Source organism: Ixodes scapularis, unplaced genomic scaffold (genome assembly GCF_016920785.2).
Source record: "Ixodes scapularis isolate PalLabHiFi unplaced genomic scaffold, ASM1692078v2 PGA_scaffold0__279_contigs__length_252992795, whole genome shotgun sequence".
Taxonomy (NCBI): domain Eukaryota; kingdom Metazoa; phylum Arthropoda; class Arachnida; order Ixodida; family Ixodidae; genus Ixodes; species Ixodes scapularis.
Window position 1 is genome coordinate 39,590,841 of NW_024609835.1, and position 24,795 is coordinate 39,615,635.

At 42.6% G+C, this 24,795-nt stretch overlaps 1 protein-coding gene and 1 long non-coding RNA gene across 2 annotated transcripts in view; both read right to left on the minus strand.

The window, feature by feature from the left end:
• The window catches only part of LOC121837865, a 51,763-nt gene extending 48,001 nt beyond the window's left edge, over positions 1–3,762 (minus strand). The window contains exon 1 of the long non-coding RNA XR_006078323.1: positions 3,466–3,762. This is a non-coding gene — a long non-coding RNA (uncharacterized LOC121837865). The remainder of the gene's footprint in view (positions 1–3,465) is intronic.
• A 2,554-nt stretch (positions 3,763–6,316) lies between these two features.
• LOC120844025 lies at positions 6,317–22,868 on the minus strand. Its single transcript, XM_040215584.1, has 5 exons — positions 22,764–22,868; positions 15,121–15,293; positions 13,188–13,246; positions 8,956–9,018; positions 6,317–6,438 (listed from the first exon to the last, which is right to left on the minus strand). The coding sequence occupies exons 1-5, from the start codon at positions 22,866–22,868 to the stop codon at positions 6,317–6,319; spliced, it is 522 nt and encodes a 173-aa protein (XP_040071518.1).
• Between the last annotated feature and the right edge of the window lie 1,927 nt (positions 22,869–24,795).

Here is a 24,795-nt window from a genome sequence, read left to right on the forward strand (position 1 = left end):
TCCACTTTTCTGCAGTCGGATAGCACGCCTCCGGTTTTTAACATCGAAGAAAGTTTTGATGGTTTAGCTTGTGAAAGTATAACAGAAGATGAGGTATTACTTTCTGTACGTAGGCTCAAGTCAAAACTTTCCACAGGCTGTGATGGTATTCCAAATTGTATTATCAAGGGATGGGCTGAATACCTTGTTCACGCTTTTACTCATGTGTACAATTTGTCGCTACGGCGCGCGAAGTTTCCTTCTCGATGGAAAATGTCTGTGGTCGTACCAATATTCAAATCTGGCGACCCCTGCGATGTCAACAACTTTCGCCCAGTGTCACTGTTGTGTGGTTTTTCAAGTTTTCGAAATGGTTATTTATGAACGTCTCTATTTTTATTTTAAACGAAAAATATCACCATTACAGCACGACTTCCTGAAAGGTAGATCGATCGAGACTTATATGAGTGTCTTCCTTGGATATACCGGCGCTTTAGTAGCCAACCGTGGTCAAGTAGACACTATTTATTTTGACATGTCAAAGGCTTTCGACAGGGTTTCGCACAACATACTTTTGTCAAAATTAAAAAAAAAAAAAATGTCTTATGCCCTACTTACTTTTCATGGTTTTCCAGCTACCTGGGAAACCGCCAGAATCAAGTCAGTTTCTCAGATTGTTTGTCCGGGCCGTTTTTATCATTATCTGGTTTGCCCCAGGGCTCTAACCTTGGGCCGTTGTTATTTTTAGTGTTCATCAACGACTTGCCGTCGCACATGCTGCACTCCAAAGCATTATTGTACGCAGATGACTTGAAGCTGTTCAGGAAGGTAGAGAATGTACAGGATTGTCTGTTGTTACAAAACGACGTATGTTCAATTGAGCAGTGGTGCATAACAAATAGACTACAACTTAATCTCAAGAAGACTTCAGTCATGTCAATCAGCAGAAAACACGAGAGCATAGTGTTCAGCTACAACCTTTCCGGAGGGCACATAAAGCGTGCATCTCTTGTACGGGATCTTGGTGTTCAAGTGGACTCCAGGCTATTTTTTCATCAACATGTGTCACAGATAGTTAATCAAGGCCTGCGATGTCTTGGTGCGGTGTCACGGATAACTGGAAAATTTAGAAGTCCTCATTGTGTTCTCTCTTTATATTTTTCACTTGTCCGGCCGCGTTTAGAGTTCGCATCCGTAATATGGAACTCTGTTTCTCTTGGCTACAGCAATGTAATCAAACAGGTACAGCGGAAATTTATTTGTATTGTATACGATAGGCACATTGGTCGTCGGCGTTTTTACAGCTATAGCTCGGTATTAGCAGACATAGGCCTCCAGTCTCTTGACGACAGGAGGCTTGCACATGATATGAACTTTTTGAGAAAAGTTGTGCATGGCACTCTTGATTGCGACGAGTTGTTGTCATCATTATGCTTCCGTGTCCCATCTGGGAAGGCGTGTAAATGTATTCACACATTTTATACATATATTCATTCAAAATGTCCAATGACTCGGTTACAAGATACATACAATTCGATGTTTTTACAAGATGACATATTCACTTGACTTTATCTTAGTGTGCCCGGGGCAACCACTTTTATTTTTAACTAACTAGGATTTGATGACGCGTCAGACTGATTTCTATTGTGCTCCTCGGCAACCACACTGTCCTATGTAATACCCTTTTTATTGTTAACGCCACTGTGCGAATTATGACAAAGTGTACTGTCCTGTAGGCCTCACGGCTGTTGACCGGCACTAAATAATCCATCCATCCGTCCGTCCGTCCGTCCGTCCGTCCGTCCATCCATCCATCCCACCGTAGGGAAGGCGTTGGAATTCAAAACGACCCAAGCTAGTGTTAACTGTCAAAAATGGTCTGGACTCTGGAGTGAGTGGCACTTGCTGATACGCCGCAGAGAGGTCAAGTACGCAAAAAACCTTGCCTCCTGCGAGGACAGAATACAGGTCCTCCGGCCTGGGCAGCGGATAGTGATCGGTTTTTTCAAAACTGGGTTTATCGTTACCTTGTAGTCTCCACAGAGTCTGAGACTACCGTCTTTTTTTGGGACAACGACAAGTGGTGTTGCCCAGTCACTGCGCGCTACTTGTCGAAGCATGCCCGTTTCTACCATGCTGCGCAGCTGGGTTTCTACCTGCTCTCGTAAAGCAAAGGGAACAGGTCTAGCACGGCTAAACACAGGGACCGAACCAGACTTCAGCAAGATCGTCGCTTCGAACTTCTGTATGGTGCCCAGTGTTTTTGAGAACACGGAAGGGTATTTCCTTTGCAGTGCTTGAGCCCTATCTTTCGTTGTGACTTGCGAATCTCATGCCAGTCCAGCCTTAAACGCTGAAGCCAGTTCCGTCCAAGCAGTACTGGAAGCCCCCTTCCATTGTCTTTGACAATTACTACGGGCAACGTCATACTTTGACCCTTGTACACAACAGCGACATCACACTGTCCTTTGAACTGCAGATGTTCTCCAGTGTACGTGCGAAGTGACATTTTATCCGGACCACATTTTACATGAGGAAAAGCAGAGTCGTACACGCTCTCAGGAACAATTGTGACTGCCGCCCCTGTGTCAATTTGCATGATTAAGGGTTTCCCTTCAACTTGCACACTGATTTCATAACACGATTGAGTCGTATTTATAAAATGGTACACGTCATAATCAGTGTCTTCGTCAGAACATTCCAGAGCATTCGTGTTCTTCGGCACCTTTGCGTTTGGACACATTTTTTGCAAATGTCCTACTCTCGAGCACTTGCGGCAGACAAAGCTCTTGTACCAACAAACATTTGATGCATGACTCCTACAACATCTTTCACACCTTTCCTTTTTAGGGGCCCTTGAATATCTTTAGGTTTCGAGCCCTTTGGTCGTCCCTTTGGTCGACTCTTTATAGCATTTAACGATGCCTCTTTATCTCTCGATTGCATGAGTGCAGTGTCTCGAGCCGCCAGTTCTCGATCGAGCGCAATCTTGCAAGCGCCTTGAAACGTTAAGTTTTCCTCGGCAAACATGGCACGCTGGCTCTCTTCATTACGTATGCCTGCTACTAGCCTGTCCCGAAGGGCGTCTTGCAAGAAGTTGCCAAAGTCGCATTTCCTAGCCAAGTGTTTCAGTTCAACTATGAGGTCTTCTACGCTTTCATGTTCGGCCTAAACACGTCTATTGAACTTACAGCGCTCCGCTATAACGGAACTCTTAGGGCTGTAATGTTCTATTAACAACCGTTTAACAACTGCATACGACTTCTCGCCAGGGGACGCCGGCACGACTAGACTCTTTAGCACTTCATAAGCCTCAGGGCCTATCACTGTCAGAAATACGGGAAGCACGTTCTCGTCTTTTATGTCGTTTGCCACTAAAAAATGTTCAAATCGTTCCAAATACGATTCAATGTTCTGTGGCTTAGGGTCAAACTCCGATATTCTTCCCAAGCGTGACATTTCGGAACCCCAAAAGAAACACTTTACTCATCCGCTCGACGTTCCCTTGCGTAGCAGGTTGTCCCCGTTGCTGTTCAAGTCGAGTTCCCGAAGCGAGATCTCGGGGGCGTTGCTCGTTGCCCTCTGTCGGTACACGAAGGCGGTGGCCGGGAATATGTAGCGTCGCTGGCAGGCTTCAACGCATGACAAGCTGCGCTTGCTCTTCCGTGGCCGTGCGTTCATTCGCGTCGCACGCCTCGCTGTCGCTTTCCGTTGCCTACGAGGGCACGTAGACAGCCTCGTCGCCAAATGAAGTGACTGTAGACCATGGCATGCTGGCGAACAAGAAGTGCTTTATTCCTGAGCGCAGCGTTTTTATCACATATATGACGTCACGAGCCGGGCTGCGCTTCCGCGATGACTCAGTCGCGATAACTCAATCCGCACGTCACAACAATTATGTGCCCAATATTATTATAAAAAGGAGCATCCCAAGTGTTAGGGTACCTTCCAGAATCCCCGCAGAAACCTAAAAGCAAAGTTTGTATTTAGGTTATGGCATGTTATTATTTCTGTTTGGAAATGATTGAACGTTGAATCGTTAAACCGCAAAAACAAAACGGAAGAAAAGATGCGCTAAATCCACTCACTACTTTCGAGACTTTTCTACGTGCAGCAACTTCATCGGTGTCCGTTGCGTGGCTATCTACACTCTGTCCCCATCGTCCATGCTGGGCATGACGGCTTCGTGCGAGAGCGTTCAATACACTGAGCCTCGTTGGCGCGAGAATGCAGTAAGCCTCGTAATACCGCATTCGCGTTTTTGTAAACGTTTTTCCTCGCAAACATTTAGTTCACAGCATGCCTAGTAAATGAATTCCCTATCAAACAAAGTGCTTTTTGGGCACATCCTCTGCCACTTAGATTGTAAACATGATCTACTTGACAAACAAAGCGCATGAACAAGTTGTTTCACCAACGGAAAATAAAACAATTTAAAACGAAACTGTGGTTTCAAGAACATACCTGAGTCTATAAGAAGGTGTCTTCGTTACCTTTCCAGTATCCTTGGACAATTGTTGAGGCTGATTATTACCGACTGAACAACATGTTATCGAGCCACACCGCTGTCAGCTTTCCCCACCGAATGTAATTTATGCATGCGCGACGACGTGAGATAATTGGCGCCTTTTCTACGCCACTGCTGGAACATCCCGAATATAGTAAGGTTCTTTTCACCACCAAAAGATGTTATGAGAAGCACCATCAGCATTTTTGCGTTTTGATTGCCTATCGACAAATTCTGATGGTCTCACCCGGGCAACATCAAAACGTTTCGATGGTACATCAGTCACCACAAAAAAACATTTTGAAGCTCTCTGATCTACAAACAGAAGCCTTTAATGGTCTATCAGGCACCACCAGGAAATCAATGTTTGATGGTCTAAGAAGCATCACCAAGTAAGCCTGTCGGACCATCGACAGTTAACTTGATGGTATGAGGGCGATTATAAATACCGTGTTAATATATATATCCGATCGGTTTAAGCCTACTTGCGGTCGAGTCAAGAGGAATATACACTCGCTCAGAACCCCTATATCCACGCGCGCCTACGACTGATCGAATATTGTCGTCACATATAAGAGCGGCTACAGAATATGATTTGCGGAAGTACCAGACTATACCCAGTCAACGTGCTTTGATGGTACAAAGCCCTCTTGATGGTCCATCGCCCGATGGTATGACGGGCCATCAGGTGCCGTTGTGAACTTCCGGCGGACCATCCAACGTTTTTGATGGTTCACCAGGGAAGTCTGATGTACCATTAGTTGCCATTGGAGACCCTGACGGACCATCAAAACGCTTTTGATGACCTATCAGGGAAGTCTGGTGGACATTCAGGTGCTATTGGAGCTCCTGACGGGCCATTAAAGGGATACTGAACCGAAATTTCGAACTCACAAAACAAGGCTGCACAGATAGGCGGGACGATGCAAAACCCAAAAACATCACTCATACAGCGATATCTCTAACGGATCGCCATATTTTTAGAAACGAAGCGCCCGACTGAACCCGGCCGACGAGGCCGACAAGGCAAAGGACGTCACGATTCTTATTCCCCTCCTCCTCACTACGTCCCGTGTCGATCTGGTGAACCGAAGCGAGGAGGAGAGGAGCGAGGCCGCTCCCCCTCATTCTCAAATTCTCCCGGAGGACAGTGATGTCAGAGGCCTCGCTTGATCGCGCCCTTCTTTTCGAAAAGTGCAGCCATCCGTTTGAGATATCGATGTACGAGCAATGTTTCGGAGTTCGTAGAGTCACGTTCAACGCTTCTAGAGCCTTATTTTGCGAAATTCAAATTTCGGTTCAGTATCCCTTTAAGACGCTTTTGATCCATCACACGCCATAAAGGAAGTCTGATGGACCATCAAATTCCCTATGATGGTCTATTTGAAGGGTCTGATGGACCATCAGGCGTCATCAAGGAGGTCTAGAGGGCCATTAAAGAAGCCTGATGGGCCATCAGAAAAGTTTGATGGTCCGTCAGATGTTTTTATGGTCTTTTCGACCGAGAAGTAACGTCCGTACGTCACCCGTTACAGTTCTAAAGAAGTAACGAGTACGTTACTATGTTACCAAAAAAAGTAGCGGGTTACAGGACATATGAACACACCCTTATTTAAAAAAGAGTGAACAGACATTTCACAAAAAAAAAAAAAACACATTGTCAATTAGAACTGACAAAATATGTTTATGATTCCAAAACACATTTAAATGCGCCCGAGGCAGTTTGGGCAAGCTCAAAACGAATATTATAATATAACTAAATCCGCAAAGACGGAGCAGCAGATACCAAACTTGTTTGAACTGATTTCAATTTTAATCAGTGTTCAAGTCTCAAGACAAAATCATGTTGCAGGGCTGAGGACAAATTTTCTTCAAAAGTTTCTTGGCATTTTTACATTCGAAATCCACGTCATATATCTTGTTCGCCAGAGTATTGTTTTCGCTTGTAAGAACTGAAACATGAAATGTTTGCAGAATCGATGCTTGGGCGAGTTGGGTATTCATAATGTAGGAAATATCGCAAAAGTAAACTCACTCACACTGAAAATACACGCACACCAGAAAAAGGATCACTCACGTCGCGGTAACTTACAACTCAGTTTGCCTTTTCGTCACCTTCCTTTTTTTTACCCCTAGTTTTAAGACATCTAAAGTCCCATTTGGGTAGCAACGTATTTTGCTGTTTTACACCAAGAAACATAAACTGTTTGGTTCATTCTACAATAGCACTGTAGACCGCCTTCCTGTTAAGTTTTTTTTTTACTGCAGTGATCATCAAATATATTAATTTATGTTCAAGTATTTTGTTTTCGAGTATAAAATGGTAGTTTACATTATCCTTATCCTCTTTCTCTACAAAAAATTACAAGCATCAAGTTAAAAAATGTAAACCGGAGCCTTTTAGAGGGATAATAAACTCTGTGTAATTCATGTGGAAAGAATGTTAATTCTTGAAGTTTTGTACATATCTAGTAAGCAATTCTTTCATGTAAAATATGTTACCAGCAAGATGAAATACCGGTTTTAACACGTTAAATTACATGAGAAATTATCTACCCAGGAAGCATAGAGCTTTGGGCAAACATTTGACAATGATCTGGGAGTTTTGGGCCTTGATAACCCCGAATAAGCCAAAGTAGAGCTAAATCTCACCTTTGGCGAACGTCTGTGTATTTTGGCCCTATTTCGACAAAGATGTGCAAGAGTTAAGCTTTACTTCCTGGTAGTTCGGCTGCCATCTGGTCTTATTGAGCCAAAATCGCCAAACGAGGACCAGAGTTGGGTTTACTAGCAGGCAGTTCGGCTGCCATCTAGTATCTTTGGGCCTACATTGTGAAATAAGTGCCAGAACAAAAATAAAGTGAAGACGTTCTCTGAACAAGCATAGGTATGCCGGACAATGCCAATTCGAAGCGCTCTTTGATCTTGTCTAACCCCATTTGTAGTCCTAAATTCCTTATGATTCTTGGGTCTGTGAGGAAGCTGCAAAGGGGAGAGGGGGGTTCCTTATTTGCGGTCGTGCTTGGGGCCAAATAAAACTGCCCAGCGGGCCGAATGCGGCCCGGGCTGTGGGTTTCCGACCCCTGCTCTAGAAGAGTATAGACGATAAACCCGTCATCGAATCATCGGAATTCGTACAAAAGTAGCTTTCCCTTCTCTCTCTTCAGTTGTGGTGCGAAATGGAAAAGGATAAGCCAGTGCAAGGCATGCATACCTACCGTATATCAAGAGGTGGTGCAAAACTGGACATTTGGCCGATATTGGAGCCGATTTTCGGCCGGTACTGGCACGAAACTGCCAAGTATCACCGTGCTGGTTGGGAACGGAGATGATGACGTCGGACCATAAGAACGATAATTTAATTTAATTTTTTTCTGGACTGCGCGGAAGAGCATTCTTGTGGCACACCACAGAAATCCGAAATCCCCAAATTTGGTGTCACTTTTTCCGTTATGACTCAAGTATGGCACTTATTTTGGCGCTCCAGTGGCGATCCAGAGAAAAGCCAAACGGTAAAACGTCTGGATTCCCCAAATCAGGTTTTACTTTGGCAGTTATGGCTCCAGTGTGGCACCGGCACTCACGTAGCGAACCAGAAAAAAGCCAAAATTTGGCACGTCCGAAATACCCAAATGAGGTTTTACTTTGTCAGAAATGGCTCAAGTACGGCACTCACTTTGGCACTCCTGTGCCTAGCCTTGAAAAGCAAAACTTTGGCACGTCCGGAATCTTGAAATTAGGTTTACTTTGGCATTTATGGCTCAAGTATGGCACTTACTTTGGCACTCCTGCGGCAAACCAGAGAAAGCCAAACATTGACATGCCCTAGGATCGCTCAACTAGGGCTATAGATGGATAGCGTACTTGGACACTGAAAAGCGCCATGAAGCAAAACCTAACTGGGTTAAAGTTAAGCCCTAGTGTTTTCCACACTTTCGCCCAAGTTCGGAGTTTCTCTAGCGTGTTATCTGGGTAGTAACCCCAGATGAAAACAACTACACTCGTGTCTCCTTAGAATATACCGCGTTAAAATAGATACTCTGCTATAAAGACACCATTTCGGGGAACGAACTGAGTAAATCCATGTATTTTTGTATTCCTGCTATAGGCGGCTCACAGTATGCATGACATTTAAGGGAACGGAAGCTGACATATTAACGATACATGGCTGCATTACAATATTCTGGACTAGCCCTCATTTGAACGCTCAGGTGAGGTGGTAGGGCAAACAACCGGAAATGGCTAAATGACACATGTGAAACAAAGCCCTGGTACATAAATCTTATCTTGATATGTTGTGAAAAGCTGGTGACAATTGTTGTCACTTTCCGGTGTTACTTTAAATTCTATCTATTATACTTAAGCTCTTTCGCGTAAAATTAACTTCACCGCTTTGACGTCAAGCCAGTATATATACTTGATCCCGTTATTTGAAAAAAAGTGTGCACTTTACCGTATGCGTCACTTACCGATCTTTTCATGAAGTACCTTGCCTACGAAAGGCAGCAAAACAGTCAACTCTTCCTGAACAGCTGGAATAGAACAAAAATGGGGAATGAAAAATTAGACAAAACTCACGTTCTTTTAATGATATGAAATGAAATGAATTGTTTATTTCCAGAAAATTACTCTGGCTGGCCTCCATACAAAAAGCTATCATGAGGTATGTTGACTCTGTCAGGGGCCCTAACGCAAAACAAGTCCAGCAATTTGGCAGAAATATAAAAATAAAAATGTAGGATATAGAAACAGATTCACAACTTTTGTTACACAATAATTATAGACGATCGCCTACCAACGTTGGCGTGCACCCAGAAACAGTAAAAGCACAACAAAGTGGAAACGTTGTACAGCATCTAGTACAGCATCTAGTACAAAATGAAAACCAAGAAGCACAGAACGCACCCATACACAGAAATTCCGTTTAAATAAATCGGATGTGCAACTCAGCTTTTGTCAGCGAATATATATTTGTTCTTGAGATGACATCTATTTATTAGTTAAGGCAAGGTATGATGGAGTGATTGCAAAGCACGGTTCAAGCGGAAATGCAGAGCACACCATACTTTAAAGTGACGTGTACTGATTGCATTTTTTTAAATTATTATTTGATGTGCGCCAGATATGCTCGATGAACTCGGGTCTTGAGAAAAGGAATGTGTAGAAAAGATGATACTCGTACATATTTATAATGGTAAAAATCCTAAATTTCTCGAAAAGTGACTTAGTGCGACAAAGGTACATCGGCAATGATACGCAGCAGGTCATGATATAATTATTGTTTCTTAATTGGCATTTATTCAAACGAGCCCTTTATTCGTTCCTTTCTGTGAAACATATTATGGGATTAGGCACATCTTTTGTGACTAGAACAGACATATCCTTGGTGACCTATTTTGATCAAGGCCATTTCAAAAGTGTGTTAAGGAATCCACATTGCGTTCTATATTATCTATTGCTGTAGCTATATTATTTCGCGGAAGAAAATATTGATATTTTATAGTATTTTGAAGGTAGCTTCCTGCTGGGCGGTGATTAATTTAGTGTTTATAAATCACGTTTCGAATAATCTTGTTTTGTATCTACCAAAATATCATTAGAACTGCCAACTTAATCTATAACAGTCCATATTGCCACAGGTGGTGACCAAAAGAAAAATAAATAAACAGGAATATATAAACCTTTATTAGCGCGAACGTCTTCCCAAGACAAAACGGGAATAGAAGATAACAACAGAGCGTCGCGGGCGTCGAAGTCAGCTTAACGGGAGGATCGAAAGCTTGGCCAGACTGACCCCGGCTCACCACGCGGAGCACCTTTTGTACCGGCGTGGTTTTCTGAAACCTTCGGCCTAGAACATTCGGCGCGTAGAACATTTGCAACTAGATGAAGCGAGAAAGTTCTCGAACTTGCGAGAACGACAAGTAGAAAAAATAAATGAATTAACATTTCGCTACCTAAAATAGCACCCAGATCCTCCGGGCCACAGTCAAGCACGGTAACCACTCGGCCAGCTCGATCTGCGACGCGCGTTGCATTACTCCCACTTTTAAAAAGAGCATCGTCTCGATGCACGGAAACAAAACAAACAAAACCAACCAAAAGAAGGGGAAGGTACGGAGGCTTCTAAAACCCTTTCCTGTTGAGCGTAGTACGAGATTATAATAATAATAATAAGTTTATTTCGACATGCATATGTCTGGGAGGCTGCGGCAAAAGAAGACACGAAGTCCTCTGACGTGGCCACCAGCCCCCGTTACAGCACTCGGCACGTACCTCTAACGATACCTAAAAAAAATTAACATCAATTACCTGATTCACATCAAAATAAGTTTACAGATGAAAACATTTGAAGAGTCACAAAGTTGAGTGAAAAAGAACAAACACTGTTACATATAATATAATTGATCATATTTTCACATTTGAACTAATGGCACAAGTGGCAGGTGCATATTGTTCGATTGAAAGAAAATATAATTTGATCATTTTCCTAAACATCTGGAGATTGCTACAGTTGCGTATCGTTTCAACTATATTTGCGTGATTATTTAGTAAGTCAGCAATTCTATAATGAAGTGTTTGAGTACCATAGTTTGTTCCAACGTTTTGTTTGATGTAAAGGGTGTGTCAAAAAGTATAATCGGCAGGCTTATGAAGGTAGGCGTTGAAGAAAGAGGTCTCATCCCGCTTTATCTCGTCAAATATAATGTTCGCTAATTTAATAGAAAAAAAAAACATGTTCGATGGGTAATAGCTTGTATTTTTCGAGATTACAGTTCACAGCCTTGTCAAGCGCAGTAGGGTTTGAGGCGCACGACGTGGAGGACTTCAGGTTGCGGTGGGCGGCGGGATGATATTCTTGTTCCGTCGGGTATCACCTCGTAGTTCAGGTCTCCGAGTCGACGAAGCACCTGTAGGGTCCGAATTGCCGTCTTAACAGCTTCTCGCTGAGACCGCGGCGGCGAATAGGTGTTCATACCCATAGTCTACCTCCGGGCTAAAAGTGGGCGTCGCGACGGCGAAGGTTGTAGCGGCCAGCGTCGACACGTTGCTGGTCTTAGATCCGGACTCGGGCGAGCTGGCGGACTTCCTCTGCTCGTTGCGCAACCAGATGGGCGTTGTCCTTTCTGTCGCCAGCCGGCTCGTGAGGCAGCATGGCGTCAAGCATCGTGGTCACCTTGCGACCATGAACCAGCTGAAATGGTCTAACAGCAGTAGTCTCTTGAACCGCTGTGGTGTAGGCGGACCTGACATACGGCAGGACATGGTCCCACGTCTTGTGTTCTACGTCGACGTACATCGATACCACGTCAGCGATGGTCTTGTTTAGGTGTTCCGTCAGACGATTCGTCTGAGGATGGTACCCTTGGGTCCGCCCGTGGTTGGTGTGACTGAGATGGAGGATCTCTTGCATCAGCTCTGCCATGAACGACGATCCGCTATCTCTAGTGAGAACTTCAAGAGCGCCGTGCCGGAGGACGATGGACTACATGAAAAACTTAGCGACTTCCGTAGCAGTCCTAAAAGGAACGGCTTTCGTTTCGGCGTACCGCGTGAGATAATCTGTGGCGACGACTCTCCAGCGGTTTACAAACGTTGACGGCGGGGAAGGGCCAAGCAGATCCCCTCCAATCTGCTAAAACGGTGCAGATGTTAGAGAAATTGGCTGCAGGAGACCTGCCGGCTTCGTCGCCGGTTTCTTACGTCGCTGGCACTCGTGACACGATCGTGTGTATAGGTGGACAGTTTTGGGGAGCTTGGGCCAGTAATATGTTTCACGATTACGGGCCAGTGTCCGACTGTAACCAAGGTGCCCGGACGTCGGGTCGTCGTAGTAGGCTTAAAAGATCTCCCCTCGAAGGTCGGCCGCGATTAGCAGCAACCACGGCGAGTTGTTGTCTTCGAAGTTCCCTTTATAGAGTACATCTTATCGAATGGCGAAGGTTTGCAGGGCTCGTGAGAGAGCACGTAATCGCAGCCGCTGCTGCTGGGCGGTGTCTCGACAGGGGCTCTGGACAGGCAGTTGGCTTTGCTGTGCTTGCGGCCTGACTTGCAGACCACAGTCTTGTTGAACTGCTGTAGTCGGAGACTCCATCGAGCGAGGCGTCCTGAAGGGCCCTTGGTGTTCGCAAGCCAGTGAAGTGAGTGGTGGTCCGTGACTACGCGGAACGGACTCCCGTACAAGTACGACCGAAACTTCGTGAAAGGACAATAAATAAACATTTAATGGGGATAACTTGTGCCCAATACAAAAAGGGAATAGAAGATAACAACAGAGCGTCGCGGGCGTCGAAGCCGGCGTAACAGCAGGATAAAAAAATGGGCGAGAGTGACCCCCGTTCGCCACGCACAATTTGTACCGGCATGGGTTTCTGGAACATTCGGCCGAAAACGTTCTGCACGTAGAACATTCGTAACTCGACGAGACGAGAAAGGTCTCAATGTTTCGAGAACGACAAGTAGAAAGAATAAATAAAAGAACATTCCGCTACCTGGAATCAAACCCAGATCTTTCGGGCGACAGTCAAGCACGGTAACCATTCGGCCAAGTCTGCGTTTGATCTGCGACGCGCATGGCACTATTATATTATTGTCTTCTTACCATACTATGCGCGTTTAGAAAATACATAGCGAAGTCATTTATTTCCTAATTTCGCATGTCTCTACCTGTTTGGGGAGCTATATATCTGTTTTCACTTACTTGAAGTGTTGATGTTCCCGACACCAGTGACTGCATCATAATGTGTCCTAATTGTGTCCCTGGGAAAAAAGTGGGTATTACTAGGCTAAGCACACCAAAGTAAACAAAAATTTATAACATAACAGTATACCCAAATTCTTGAACGTTTCATTTTAAACGAAATAAATAATATTTATTAGCGCGTTGACATGAAGACGAACAGAAATTTTAAGGAATTTTTCATATATTTATTATAAAATTCGGCATAATAGTTTTCCAGATCGACCATGGGGCAAAGCGTAAAAGATTGGTATCCATTTCATTTAGGTGGATGGTGTTTTTTAGCCATTAGATAGAGAAATATATCGCGATATCCTTAATTATTGAAAAACAATGCTTAGGGAACTTACAAGCACTCGATTTTGCATTGAAACTCAGGCTGCCTACTGAAGAAGAAATAATTTAGTCACTCGGTTACATGCAAAAGTACGTCAACATTGCCTCGTTACTGGTTTAATTCTACAAAGGTTGTTTTGACAGCACGAGATGCACCCTAGAAGCGTTGGCTGCTTGAAGAGAAGTTAAAGGGCAACTCCGGTCGAACACGAAACAAAAATACTTGACTGGAAACGCTTTAGTGGCATGAAATATGGTCACAGCCGAAATATCACATCAAAGTGAACCCGGGTGCTCAACTAAAATCAATTTTAAAGACGCAACCAGCTGCTCTTTAGCTAGCGGCAAACGGGTTAGCTTTTAGTAAAGAAACACCGGCGCAGCACCCTTAAAAAGTCAAGTCGCGGTGGAGCTGTGGTCGATTGGTTGTGCCACTTACCACAGCACTCTTGCGACGTCACGTCACGACCGTACGGCTGATGACCAGGGTTTGCCATCCCCCTAGCAGATAGTTCCGGTTTTTCCGTAGACGCCCGAGACCAAACTTTGAGCCCGTGATATTTATAAAACTACACACAACATTGAAAACAAAATTATACCTTGTAACTCAGGGACACTGGTTTTGTTGAAAACAGTCGTAATCGTAGATGCAAAATATTCACCGGAGTTATGCCCCTCAAGATTAGCAAAATATTCGACTTCTTTTTCTACATCACACGAGGTTTATTATATTATTATCGCACACACAAAATCCATAGTAGGATGGCGACCGTTTCAAGATTTCGGCCTTCGAGGCGTGGGGCTTTATAGAAAGCCTACCGCATTTGTTTTCAGTGACTCATTAGTCAGTATGAATTCCCGGATGCTAGGTGCCACACACTTTTATAATTAGTTTGAACAATACAACATTCAATATAAATATATCAACATTGGGACAAGCAACTAAAAAAAAAAAAAAGACAGAGCCACATAACTCTAAAACACGAAATCTACTGGATCCCGAACAAAACAGTTTGTGTTTTGTTTGGGCTCAATCATAAGCAGTCCGAGAAGTCTCTCACTGGAAACCATTGCTATGTATTTAAACGAGGAGGCACTCCATACTTAGTCATTTGAGAGAAGTACGGAACGTATTACCTATTTATATATTTATTAATTTAGAGAACTCTAAGGCCCCAAGGAGCGTTATATGGGGGCATTCCTATAAAATTAGTCAGACCAATTATGCAGCGATTTGATGAGTACTGCATTATATTGTTAACGTTTTTAATGAATCGGTTATTTTTTTAGTAAAATTTCACTTCAATTAAATATTGTGAGTGAGGATGGTTCTGAAGCCTACTTTTTATAAATATGAACTGGCACTCAACTTTTGAGGTTCATTTTTATTCTTTCATACGTAATTTAATTAAACATTTCGATTAAATTTATTACTAGACAACTAAAACTATTACGCGTTTTGCAATAGAATAGCATAGACCACTGGCAGACGCGGCTCACAAATATCGTTCTAAAGTGCCCTCTCTAAAATGTACACTTAAAACGTGGGCTGACGTACCGTGTGTATGAGTTAGGCGTTTTTGTTTTAGCGGACCATGTGATACCGTGGGCCTCCGGCGTCTGCTTATTTGTCCAATCCCAAAGAATCGTAAAATTTGCGGAACCTGGTGGATCATTGGTGACCGTGCTGTGGTAGCATTGATATGTGATGATCGGCCTGGTTTTCATATCCTTGAGACAAAAGAATACTAAGTAGAGAACATATTATTCGCACTGTATAAACCACTTATTAGTATGTCATAACATATGCCAGAGCATCTCCTTGGGACGGCAAGCAATGTATAATACCAGTTGTATTCATATGAGCTAACTGGTCTCAGAGATCTATGAGATCTGAGAGACAGTGAGTTGTTTGCTTCGTTCACTATGTTCTCGGCCGGCCAACAGACGTCGTGCCATGCAGCCTGCCTTTCATAAGCATCTGCGGTTCGCCCCAACTCCATTTTCCTCAATTTGTAACAGCATTCAAAGATTGTAACCTAAAATAAGCACTCAACCCCTTGTCATGCATTTTTGGCCAGGTATGTAGAAAAATAAATGGCGAGCTGCTTACTCTTACCAAATGCACAAGTATAAAAAAGTGTTGTTTTGATAAGTTTATCTGGTAACCTTATTCTTGAAAAAGCGTCCGAAATGCTATTATTTGTCGTTTATATTTTTAATAGCAAAGTAAATAAAATGTTGAAACTACACTTCGAAATAGACCCGAAATACCTTAATATCTTGACCGGGTTATGTAATTGCTATTTTACAACTTTGCTGTGTACTATAGTGCTTCTGAGATTAGATGTTTATCATTTTACGTAATAATTGTCACTATCCTGCAGCAACATTAAATCAGAAGCTGTGTGGGATTTCTTGAAACGCAGTAAAATCTAGAAAACATTTTGTTACATTTCTCATGGCATGTTAACACTAGATTACATTAAGAAATATGTTCCCAAAATGTTCTCAAGTCGAATATATGCTAATGTAGGGGAAGTTTACTCTAGGTACCGTTTTATTCACACTATTTGCAAATATACAAAGCCAGCTTTCTGTGAAGCATCTGGTACCTACGCTGATCAACAGCCCGTTTGGCTCCTGACCATTTTTTCAAAATTCTTGTCACTACAATATAACTAAATTTCTGAATTTCAAGACCCCTATGGTTCCCGTATCTAGGTGAGAAAATCTACGTGAAAAACACAGTTTCAATTAACTTTTCAGTGCTTATCTACGAATCAAAATTCAGACTTCATAATAGGCCGATGTCGCCACGCGAACTGCGCAAGTGCCCGCATTCCGGAAGTAATGCTGCCGCCATGCTACTTGTAGTCATTCCTTTCCGGCTTCCCGGCGACATAGGACTGCGCGTAGTACATCATTGTAGATTATTGTGTGGGACGCCCCGGTATCAGCTTGATTCTCCTGCATGTGTGCACTTCATAAGACTGTGTTGTTTGTGATGCCTTAGTTTGTCAGCAAGCGCCGAAAAGCAGATACAATCGTCTTGTCGTCTGCTTCGCCGTCGTCTGCTTCTTCGTCGCCGTGAACGCGTGAGCACAGTGCCATTCACACGGGAAAAAAACAACGGCGCCAATACTCGAGCATACCGGCTGCTCGGACGTTTCAATTAACTCAGAAACAAGTGAGCATCTAGTGCAATGGCAAAGAACAAGAAAATTCGAGCTACCAGCGGCTCGATGTAAAACTGCTGAACAGCGTCAAATGTGTGCGAAAAACTGAGCTTGGTAATGCTCGGTCTTGTGCCTAACGTTTATTAAAGAATAAAGTAAGAGGAGCTAAAGAGACTTTCTTGATGAGCGATAGTTTTCTAAAAGGTGTTCCATTCTGGCTGACAGCCTGTGTATTCGGTTTTATTTTGCTTGCTGAAGCTCCGAACATAACAGTCGCCCAATTGGGCAAGCTTTTTTCTGTGGGTTTGATTGATGTTAATGCTAAATGGATAAGTAGCGTCAGCCTAATAGCCCACCATAAAATAGAGGAGGTTCGTTTGTTACATTGTTGGTGGTAGGTGTTGCATTTCTAAATTGCATTATGTGGTTTTTCCACGTTTGTATAAAAAGAAGTTGTAGGTGTTGCAGAAAATTGTAGTACCTATACCATAATAAACACAGAGGGTGTAATTTTGGTAGTGAACGTCATGAGCACAAACTTTTCAAAGTTAATTTTTATCTGCCATATCTAGCTCCAATTAAGAAATAATAAAAATGAGTCATTTATTTAGCATGGCGTAATCATATACGGAAGCGATTTCATTATATAAACCGCGATCATTAACATAAAGGCGAGTCTTAATAGGTATATGGTCAACATTGTCAATAATATGAAGCAAAAACAAAAGTGGTCCTAAAACCGAACCCTGCGCGACACCAGAGCCAATAGAGACGTTGGTAGAATAAACATCACCATATGAAACAAACTGAGATCTATCTTTTAGGTAATCAGCGATCCAATTTATCAGTGATGCGTTTTTCTTATCATTTGCAGTTTTTGAAGAAGTTTAGAAAGTGGCCCTTTATCGAAAGCCTTTAAATAGTCAATAAAGATGAAATTGCATCTAGGTGCCCTCTTTTAACTAAGGCAAAATTAATTTTATGTGTAAATTCTAGTAGCTGGGTAGAGGTAGAGCAGCCAGGACGAAAGCCATGTGCTGGGGGATAAAGAACCGAATTAGCATCGAGGTGCTCAAATATATGTTTATGAACTTGTGTGTTCAAGGAGCTTGTAAGAATAGGATGTTAGCAGAGGAAAGTTAGTAATCACTTGCTTGCTACCGTATTTAAATAGGGAAATAATTTTAGTTGTTTTCCATAGTCGAGATACGGTTGCACTAGAAACGGATTTTTCAAAAATTACAAATAAGTACTTTGGAGCTCAAAGAGAAAAACGGTGAATAAAAAAATTGGGAGTCTCTTCAGGTCCAAGGCTTTGTTTTACAATCGACCTTTAGGAGTATTAGGAGTAGATTTAGAGCACCAGGTACACTAATGCTAACATCCGATAAAACCGAGCACCGCCAAAGCTGAAATCTGGAACGTAATTATCGCAACTAAATACCAAATTAAAGGAGAACCAGCAGAAATATTCTTCCGCCTGGCGGAAAGTCCTCCTCGCCCTCTTTCTTTCTTTTATTGTAGCACGGCGAGGCGAGGGGAAAGGTCCCCTTTTGCGCCGGCTTCTTCTGAGAGAATAAGCCGAGAAAATCCCCATTCTGAGCGACGGGCGATGGGTGCGGCAGCAGCGACCTCGTGAGTTACAGGTAGCTTCAGCTCCTATCGCGTAATCTGCCCCATTTTTTGGCGCTCACCAAGCCTAGCCCCTCGGGTGTAGGTTTTACGGGGCTGCAAGGCTGCGCCCGCGCAATCACCGAATTTCAGCTGTCGAAGGTCTTCGGTTTAGCCCGCGGCAAAGTAAACGCATACTTGAGAGCTGCGATCCATAACCGCACCCATTGAAAAAACGTTTCATAGATATTTTCGGTTGATCAACGAGCTCAAAACGCATGCGCGAGAAGTGGTGACTTGAATATGTAAGTATGACTTACATCTTCACAAAACATTTCATCTTCAAAAAAAAAAAAAAAAAAAAACGGCTTATCACGCTCAAATCTGCCTCAAACTAGGATCGATGGAAAAGAAAACGATGTACCAGGCGCGGGCATCTTGTAGAAGGTCTCTGTTTTCTAGCAGCGAGCACAAATTATTGGAGAACTTTAGCAGACTATGTTTTCAGGCCACGCTATATTTAGCGGGAGCTCGCGCTGCCACTTCGATGCATTCTCTGAAGCGCGCGCCTGAAGTGGCAGCGGGACTTTGAAAACGATTTACTAAAATGCCCTGTTGGGTGCCTAACTCGCAGAACATGATGGCCAGCAAAATGTACGAAATTTATATTTACACATTCCCGACAACCACCTGTCGTGAGAGGACATCAAGGGTGGATCTCAATTTTAGAAAGTTTTAGTGGGTCGCTTTTAGCCACTTAGATTACCGTACGGTCTCTACCCCACAACGAAATGTAAGCTAGACTCGCTCTTTACATTCTTCATTGAGTGCGGCTATGGAGCGGAGGACAACATTAAAATCCTTTTTGGCGAGTCTAGCGTGTTGTGTTATGGTTCAACGTTGCTTGTATTGGTACCATAGCACGGGCCGCCACTTCTAGGTATTTGTGGTGTCTCAAAGAAACTAAAGCAAAAGCAGACAATTTTTTTAACGTGACACAGAATTGTATTTAACATTGTAAAAAACTTTTAGGTACCCTGCGCCACGCCCTTAGCAAAAACAAACTATCGCCGGTGTTTCCCACCTTTTTTTTTCTTCTTAGAAGTGAATGATGTTCAGGAAACTGTTAATGCGAGGATCCAACCTAAGCGGTAGATTTTAGTGCGAGCCAATACATTGCTGGGGAAAATAGCAAGAAGCGCCGGTGTCGTGTTTGCGTTAACACTGTCGCGTAATGTACGCATACCGCTGCACAATCAACGCTAACGGAGTGAATCAGTAAATTTGGTGGCCCCCCAAAAAAGTGGTTTTATTTTGTTTTGTTTTTATGGTTGAAAGGTTGTTATTTTTATACAAGCGATTCGGTAAAGAGTGCTTCCATTGGGCACCAACTTATGTGGCATCGATTTGTTCTTATGCGCTAAATTCTGCATGGCCCTTGCGTAAAAATATCAATATTGCGTTCGTGCTAGTTGTTTCACGCACAGTAATAAGACCAGTTCATTCCTCGAACATTTAAACTAGGCCTTTCTTACGCCAAATGGACATTTTGCGAGTACGCTTTATTTCTGATGGTTCATAGAATAATTCTACGTTGTTTATTTAGAGGAAAGGAAGTAGTGGTGGGGGGAGGCGGAATTGAATACAAAAGATGACTCTAGGGAACCTCGAACTTTGTAAATATTGCGCACACCCTATAATTCTGAGTTAATTGCATAACTTTTGCTTTGTCTGTTTCAGAATTTGTTAACAGTCGCGCTAAAGGCCAAGATGAGCGACAAGTCAGATTTCCCTGTTTACTTGAGCAAGAAGCGTATGCGAGAGGGGGGGGGGGGGGGGGGGGGGACTGAAAAAGCATACGAGTGTAACCGTAGCAATCTCCAACCAAGCCTGAACCTCACTTTTTCTGAAACCGCGGAGCTGACTGCTTTCGACGACTTGATAAAACAAGCCAAAGCCGTTAATAAGTGTGACTCGTTGTCAGCTGTGATAATCAAGGCGCTGCGACGATTTCTTGAAACCTTTCATCTATGAAAACAAATTGTGCAATAAATCCATTGCCATATTATGCTTGCGCTGATCTTGTAGCGATATGCATGCAATACGTGTCACTGTTAGCCCGAACGCGACATCGGCGCTTTTTACTATTTCCGCCAGCAACAGGTATTTTCTAGCACTGAGCTCTGCCACTTAGGTGGATAGTCGCATATCAGTTTTCTAAACATCATTCACTTTTAAGAAAACAAAATGAGAAAGGCCGGCGATAGTTTGTCCGTGCTAACTGTGTGGCAGTATACCTAAAATGTCTTTGCAATGACAAATTACAAATGCGTTTCATGTCAAAACAAGATCGGCTACATTTTTTTAATTTTTTTTTTATTTTTAATGATTCAAAACTACTTTAAAGGGGCAGCATGTGCTATAGCACCGATTTAAGCAACGTTGAATTATAACACGACACGCTTCGATAGCCGCACTGAATAAAGAATGCTCTCAGAAAGGGTATAGCTTATATATTGTTGTAGGGTACGGTTATCCAAGAGCTAAAAACGATCCACTAAAACTTCTTAGTATCGACACACACCATTGCTGCCTTCTCACTTCATGTGGTTGTTGGCATGCGTAAATATAAATGTCATCTACATTCGTTGGCCATCATGTAGTGTGAGTTACGCACACAATAATTCGTGCTCGCTGCTAAAAAACAGAGACCTTCTACGAGATGCCCGCGCCCCGGTATATCGTTTTCTTTTCCTTCGATTCCAATTTGAGGCAGGTTTGAGCGTGATAAGCCGTTTTTTTTGAAGGTGGAATGTTTTGTGAAGATGTAAGTCATCCTTACATGTTCAAGTCACCACACCTCGCGCATGTGTTTTGAGCTCCTTGATCAACCGAAAATATCTATGAAACGTTCCTTCAATGGGTGCGGGGATGCATCGTAGCTCCCAAGTATGCGTTTATTTTGCCACGGGCTAAACTAAAGAACTTCGACAGCTCAAATTCGGTGGCTGCGAGGGCGCAGCCTTGCAGCTCCGTGAAACCTACACCCGAGGGGCTAGGCTTGGCGAGAGCCAAAAAATAGAGCAGATTACATGATAGGAGCTGAAGATACCCGTAAGTCACGAGGTCGCTGCTGCCGCAACCATCGCCCGTCGCTCAGAATGGGGATTTTCTCGGCTTATCCTCTCAGAAGAAGCCGGCGCAAAAGGGGACCGTTCCCTTCGCCTCGCCGTGCTACAATACAAGAAGAAAGAGGGCGAGGAGGACTTTCCGCCAGGCGGAAGAATATTTCTGCTGGTCCCCCTTTAAAGTATTCGTTAAAATAGTTAGCAAGCACTGCTTGTTCACTAACACATTCACCGTGTATAATCAGGCTTTATGACCTATTACATTTTTGGGAGGATAGACCTCCAGAATTAGGCAAGATTTGATTTTATCTATTCAGACAGAGTTACATTAAAATATTTGGTTTACGTTTTTCACACGTTTCCCTTTAAAGTCGTCTCTAGACCCCCAAACAAAGCGTTATCAGCCGAGGCTAGATTGCTTTCCGTAGAACATTTTATTTTTGTTTTCCGCATAAACTGCAAGATCGCTCTCAAAATCCAGGGGCAAAGTATTTTTTCTCTTTTTTGTGACTGGTTCAGAATTGTTGGTAGATTTATCTACAAGACAGTTGAAATGACTAAGTAGCGCGTCGACATCTGCGCCTTTCTCTTTGTACAAAAGTTATCAAAACAAAAATGCTCTCCGATACGGCTAAAACGGACACCGATATAAAAGTAAATGAATTTCAAACTTTTCGTTTTCAGCGGGGATTCTTTTATGCAAGCTACTTTAATATATTTATCTGCCGAAGAAAGCATCACTGGCTCGTTATCTGCATGATCAGGGTCGACCTATTTCAGATGGTACATATTTGGGTCCAACGAGGAATTTGAATCAGTACCCGGATGGAGTTTCAGAGGATGCCCTACCAAACGGATATTCGTATTTAACGAGTGCCCGAATGAAACGGGTGCCTTTATCAAACGGGGGCCTGTATCAAATGGTTACCGTTATCTAACGGTTACCCTTATCAAACGGTTACTAGTATCAAACGGTTACCCGTATCAAACGGTTGCCTGTATCAAAAAGGCGCCCATATTAAATGGGTACTTGTATCGCGTAATGTCATATGACCTGATCGAATCAACCAGTTTTTGCAACCCGTTCGAATTCCAAACGGTATTTTTCTGTATGGCTCGGTTGTGCTTTTTAACCAGTTCGCTTGACCCTCCTATGATGCGTTCCAATGTTGACAGATCTTCCTGTTGAGAAATATAATGCTGTCAGCGTACTCAGCTGAGGCTTCGGTTTGTGGGGCATAATTTGGAGAATTTTTGCAGACAGAGAAGTAACGTTACCATACCTCGTAAAACTGTTCTGTCAGCTCTTTTGTGTCGCTTGATCCGCAATAATGGAGGACAAACGATGAACAGAAGATCAGCGGTGTTATTAATTTCTTTGTTTGCATGGCTAAAATATTTCTGAAGAATAGGTCGTGTTAGCATATCAAAAATGTATCATAATGTTTTGTGCACAGGTTACTTCCAAAATGCGCCTAAAACAACATTAAAACGCCAAGCCCTATAATTTGGTCATTCATCTTCATGAAAAGGTTATTCACACACATTATAAAGCTGGCATAATTCGTTGTGAAGATAACTCGACAAAATGGCTCTACAGTACCACTCCAAGTAAATTTTCTAATAATAGAGAAGACAAAACATGTTCTTAATTTCGACACCTCTTAGATTATAACTTACTAAATGATTGAGCAAGTTGATAGATTCAGGATACGCATATTCAACAACATTTATGTTAATTTTTACAGCTCGCGTTTCACACGGACATGGTACAGTCGGTCCATAAACACAATTCGTGTAGAACAAAATGCAGAAGTTCATCCGTGGACATACGGGTATATTGACTTCAATCACTCTTTATAACTTTCTATGGTTAAAATGTTTCTAAATGAAGTATATATTTGAGGTGAGGATGCTTCGATCTTTTTAATGCTTTGTTTTACTCTCAGAATTTATCTAATAAACAACCTTTATTAAAAGCAGTCTAAACTTAAAAGTTACAAGCACTGGCTCATTTTCTCTTTTTACTGCCTTAGCATTGTAGCGACGTATATCACCGCCGGTTTTTAAACGAATAGTGGCATGCATGTGTAAATCGTAGACAATCGCGCCTACGCAAGCTTATATATCACCAAACAGAATGTGGAAGTACGGCACTGAAGCCAATTTCTACTTATCCAGAGTGTGTCGATCGAGCAAACCTAGTAGCTTTCGTATCCGCTGTCGATTCGCTGGGTTTGTCGTATTCGCTTTTGTTTGATTAATGTTAAGATTACAAGAACGTTTTTAGTAGCATTTTGATTTAGGTAGCTTCAAGGCGGCAATTAATGATTTTATTGAGAGCAGGTTTTATACACTTGATAGAGGGTATTTAACAATTTACGCGACCATTAAAATACCACGCTTGGAACGAAACTCTTGATACATTTTACAGCAAGTCGCTGTAAAATGTAAAATTGTCGTATAGCAACACGTTTACGTATACAAACAATCGACCACAGAACGTGCATCGACCTCACGTTTAGCAAGAACGTAATCCGACGTCAAAATACAACCAATGACGGTTTTTCCTAGCGACCATAAGACAATGATATCATAAGTCACTAAGAATTGAATAAAGACAATTAAACAACGAAGCCGTGCATCAGTCTTCATTGCAATCATATGTCAATCATATAGATGTAGTACAGTTGTCACAAAGTTGTAGTAAAGATAACAGCTTAATTGTTTCAAATTCCCTTTCTTTCCTAAAACTATTGAAAACTGGAACAGCACTGATGGTGCGACTCGTTCACTTGATTTTGATAAATTTTCGGATGCACTGTAGGTTGTTTTGTGCATACTAGGGAGTGCATACTATCTATAGCCCTTCTATTTTACGATGTGATCCCTTCTATAACCTTTCTAATTTACTTATTGATGTGTCTTTTTAGGGTGTGTTGCATTACTTACGGCTTTTCTTAAGGTCGCAGTATTTTGCAATAAAATAAATAAATACATTTACTGGTCCTCTAACCTCCCGTGAAGTGGATGGGCGCTACAATTTTGTTTGTCTAAATATATTTGTAGCCTCGTTATTCGCTGAACTCCCTCCGTAGTATGAAGCGATTAACTCTCTTTAGTGCTTTGCGAGAAAGTGGTGCATACAATGTATTTACCCCCTCTTCTACAGTGAACAAACTTACGTGTAATTGGCTTTTTTGTTTGAAGTACCTTAGCTTTATTGTATTTTCCGACTGGTCCACTCCCTCCATATCTTATATTTTATTTGTCATATTTGTCCCAACTATTATGAGGTTGGGCATTAGTATCGTT

Excerpts from the sequence above, each read along its gene's own strand:
- LOC120844025 (XM_040215584.1), bottom strand. The coding sequence starts at position 22,868 with ATGCAAACAAAGAAATTAATAACACCGCTGATCTTCTGTTCATCGTTT. Across the intron at positions 9,019-13,187 it reads CGGGAACATCAACACTTCAA|CTGTTCAGGAAGAGTTGACT; the intron begins GTAAGTGAAAAC and ends GTTCTATTCCAG. Across the intron at positions 6,439-8,955 it reads GGTACTTCATGAAAAGATCG|TTCTTACAAGCGAAAACAAT; the intron begins GTAAGTGACGCA and ends TTCATGTTTCAG.